This window comes from Pan paniscus, chromosome 20 (genome assembly GCF_029289425.2).
Source record: "Pan paniscus chromosome 20, NHGRI_mPanPan1-v2.0_pri, whole genome shotgun sequence".
NCBI classification, from domain to species: domain Eukaryota; kingdom Metazoa; phylum Chordata; class Mammalia; order Primates; family Hominidae; genus Pan; species Pan paniscus.
Window position 1 is genome coordinate 10266287 of NC_073269.2, and position 4307 is coordinate 10270593.

The 4307-nt window shown below is 55.6% G+C and overlaps 1 protein-coding gene across 1 annotated transcript; it reads right to left on the reverse strand.

Moving 5' to 3' along the window:
* Positions 1-246: 246 nt before the first annotated feature.
* Positions 247-2134, reverse strand: FUT5 (fucosyltransferase 5). Its single transcript, XM_008972655.5, has one exon. It carries the CDS (start codon positions 2126-2128, stop codon positions 1004-1006), a length of 1125 nt encoding a protein of 374 aa, XP_008970903.5. The 5' UTR covers positions 2129-2134; the 3' UTR covers positions 247-1003.
* Between the last annotated feature and the right edge of the window lie 2173 nt (positions 2135-4307).

The window sequence follows — 4307 nt, forward strand, 5'->3', positions numbered from 1 at the left end:
TTCTGCCCCTGGACATTTGGAACCATCATTGTTGGTTGTAGGGGCCCCGACTCGTGCATTGTAGGGGGTTTGGAGTAACCCTGGCCTCTACCCACTAGGTGACCTCATCCTCCTCCCCTGGTTGTGACAACTGAAAATGTCTCCAGACATTGCCAAGTGCCCTTGGGGACAGAATCGCCCTGCGTGAGAACCACTGTTCTAGAGTGAGGGGGGACACAGGAGCTTTCCTTGAAGCATTCTCGTCTGAAAATGTTAACAGCATTATCTGTTTGCACCCCTCATGGGTGGTTAACAACAGCAATAAAACCACAAGCAAACCAGCCTGCACCATCGCCCGGGGGCAGGGCCTCAAGGGCACCAGTTCTCAGGGCCCAGTGCCCTCCAGGGTGAGGCATCGCAACACATCTACAGGCACTATCAGAGTCACGCCGAGGTCACACCCACAGTGATGCATTTGTGACACCCACCCGCTGGCGGTCACACCGAGTGTCCCCCAGCCATGTGCACACCACTGCTGATGGTCACACACATACCCTTCGCCCTCCTCCTTAGGGGACCCTGCCCTTCCCTGACCTGCCCTGCACACCTTGGGCAACATATCCAGCTCCCTTGGGCCCTGTGCCTCCCAGCGGGTGAGGCTCCTAGCAGGTGACATTCAGTGTGGCAAGGTCTCTGGGAGCAGGTCCCAGCAGGTAAAGTCCCCGACAGCCGAGATCCTCAGTAGGTGAAGCCTCCAGCAAGCAAGGTCCCCAGTAGGCACCATCCCCAGCCCCAGCTGGCAAGGTCCCCAGCAGGGGAGGCTCCTGGCAGTGAAGCCCGGCAAGTGAAATCCCAGGTAAGTCACATGCCTGGCCACCAAAGACTCCAGCAGGTGAGGCCCCAGGCAGGTGAGACCCCAGGCAGCCGAGGCCCCAGATAGGTAAATCCCCCGACTAGTGAGACCCTAGGTAGGTGAGGCCCTGGGAAAGTGAGGTCCCGGCAGCCCAGGCCTCATGCCGGCCTCTCAGGTGAACCAAGCCGCTATGCTGCGCACCGTCTGGTACCTGGATTCCTGCTGCAGCTTCCAGCAGGCCTTGCAGAAATCCAGTGCCCAGCTGAAGGAGCGAGGCCGCAGCGTCTCCCGCCAGCGAAAGTAGCTCAGGTAGCGGGCGTGGTCCTTGTCCAGCTCCTGCAGGTACCGGGCCAGGTCCTCGGGGCTCTGGAAGTCGTCCACATGGATGAAGGCGTCGGGCGGCAGGAACCTCTCGTAGTTGCTTCTGCTGGGGCCCAGCACCACGGGCACGGCCCAGGCCTCCAGGGCGTTCCTCCACAGCTTCTCGGTGATGTAGTCGGGGTGCAAGGAGTTCTCGAAGGCCAGATAGAACTTGTACCGGGACAGCGTCTCCATCATGGTCCCCTGGGGCAGGGGCTTGTGGGAGCGTCCGTACACGTCCACCTTGAGATGGGCCTGCAGGCTCTGGTAGTAGCGCACCCTGGCCGAGTCCGGCTTCCAGTTGGACACCGCCCAGGCCGCCAGCTCGGTCTTGGCCGAGAGGTTGAGCGGTGGGTGGGCAGGCTGGCCGGACCACGGCTCCAGCCAGCCGTAGGGCGTGAAGATGTCGGAGTCGCTGCGGTAGGACATGGTGAGATTGAAGTATCCGTCCAGGGCTTCCAGGTGCCGGCAGTTGCTGGGGGACTCCATGCTGAACCAGATCCAGCGCTGCCCCTGCGGCCTGGTGGGGGGCGGGAGGTTGGCACTGGGGTTGGACATGATATCCCAGTGGTGCACGATGACCGCGTCTGCCTGTGGGTACACATTGGAGTCGGCAGTGATGCTGCAGTCGGCCGCGCCAGGCACCATCTCTGAACAGCGGGGCAGAGCCACGGGTGTGTTAAAAGGCCACGTCCACAGCAGGATCAGGAGGGTGGGGTGGGCAGGGGTCGCCATGCTGTCCTGGCAGCGGGACCCATTGGGAGCCCCGGTGACAGGTTCCACTGCCATCAGCCCTGGCCTAGGGGATCCAGTGGCATCGTCTCGGGACACACGCAGGTAGGAGAAGAAACACACAGCCACCAGCAGCTGAAACAGCAGCCCGGCCAGACAGTGGCGCCACAGCCACTGTGGCTTGGCTGGGCCCAGGGGATCCATGGGTCAGAGTAGCTGGGAAGAGAGGAGAGAGGAGTGAGGGTCATTAAGGAAGATCACCCACTTCCTGGCCACGTGTCCTGAGAGAAGCTGTTATAATTTATGACACAGCTTGTCATAAATGCCCCCAGTACCCCTGAGTTGAGGATTGAATTTATAACTCTGACAGGGAAGGGTACAATGGGATTAGGTTTTGCAGGTAACATAAGAGTTCTCCAGATAAGGTAGGAGTTGAGGGAAAGGGTGTCCGTTGGATGAGGAAAGAGCCAGTGCCAAAGCCTGGCGGGGTGAGACACCTGAGCAGTTTGCAGACAAAGAAAAGGAAGTGCTTAGGGCTGCCAGTTTAGGCTTGATTTTCTATTCACTTGGTCTTTCAATCAACAGACACTCAAAGCTAACCCCTCTGGCCCTCAGACACACTGTCCCCATCCTGGGGGAGAGGCTGAGGCTGGGGAGAGGTGGGGAGGATAGGAGGGAGAATGGGCAGGTGTGAAGACTCAGGAGAGGCAGGGGCTGACCAGGCAGGGAGTGGGGGGACCTGGGGCCCCAGGGAGGAGCAGGCTTTCAGGGAAGACGTGGAACCCCGCTTGTTCTGGAGACACCCAGTACGGAACTGGAGGGAGCCCAGGGCCCTCAGAGTGTAGGCACTGGGTCTGGGAAGCCTGAGAAGAAAAACCTTCAAAGAGGCTAAGAGGGCGACCGGAGGAGGAGGAGGGAACCCGAACCATGCTTTGTAATGGGTGAGGTGAGGCTTGGATGCCAGGGTGGACTGTTTACAGTTTTAAATGTACATCTAAAAACTGAACAGCATATTTAAAAAAAATTTTATAGGCCAGGCGTGGGGGCTCATGCGTGTAATCCCAGCATTTTGGGAGGCCAAGGCGGGCAGATCACCTGAGGTCAGGAGTTCAAGACCAGCCTGGCCAACATGGCAAGACTCTGTCTCTACTAAAAAATACAAAAATTAGCCGGATGTGGTGGTGGTGCCTGTAATCCCAGCTACTTGGGAGGCTGAGGCAGGAGAATCACTTGAAGTGAGCGGAGATCACACCACTGAACGCCAGCCTGGGTGACAGAATGAGACTCTGTCTCAAATAATAATAATAATAAATTTATAATACAGCATCTTCCTCTGTCACCCAGGCTGGAGTGCAGTAGCATGATCTCAGCTTACTGAAGCCTCAACCTCCCAGGTTCAAATGATCCTCCCACCTCAGCCTCCAGAAGAGCTGGGATTACAGGCAAGCGCCACCATGCCCAGCTAATTTTTTTTTTTTTAGATGGAGTCTCCCTCTGTCGCCTAGGCTAGAGTGCAGTGGCACGATCTCGGCTCACTGCAAGCTCTGCCTGCCGGGTTCATGCCATTCTCCTGCCTCAGCCTCCCGAGTAGCTGGGACTACAGGTGCCCGCTACCATGCCCGGCTAATTTTTTTTTGTTTTTAGTAGAGATGGGGTTTCACCATGTTAGCCAGGATGGTCTCCATCTGACCTCGTGATCCGCCTGCCTGGGCCTCCCAAAGTGCTGGGATTACAGGTGTGAGCCACCACGCCTGGCCTTTTTTTTTTTTTTTAATTTACTTTTGAGACTTGGCTCACTGCAACCTCTGCCTCCCAGATTCAAGTGATTCTTGTCCCTCAGCCTCCTGAGTAGCTGGGATGACAGGTGGGTACCACCATGCCCGGCTAATTTTTGTATTTTTAGTAGAGACAGGGTTTCACTATGTTGGTCAGACTGGTCTTGAACTCCTGGCCTCAAATGATCCACCTGCCTCGGCCTCCCAAAGTGCTGGGATTACAGGTGTGAGCCACCACACCCGGCCTAAATAAAATTTTTTTTCCCACCAAACACAATAGTATTGTTTTGGTAGAAACCATGTCACCATTGCTACCCAAAATTTAGTGCCTAAAAAGAGAGGTGCTTATGGTGTCAAATTTCCATACGATTGTTATTTCTTAGTATGAAAGAAAGGATGTGAAGTAGCTCATTAATGATTTTCTACATTAATTACATATTGAAATAACGCTTTGGATGTATTGGGTGAAATAAAATATATCATTAAAATTAAATTGGCCGGACGTGGTGCCTCACGCCTGTAATACCAGCAATATTGGGTGGATCACCTGAGGTCAGGAGTTCGAGGCCAGCCTGGCTAACATGGCGAAACCCTGTTTCTACTAAAAA

Excerpts from the sequence above, each read along its gene's own strand:
- FUT5 (XM_008972655.5), bottom strand. The coding sequence starts at position 2,128 with ATGGATCCCCTGGGCCCAGCCAAGCCACAGTGGCTGTGGCGCCACTGT.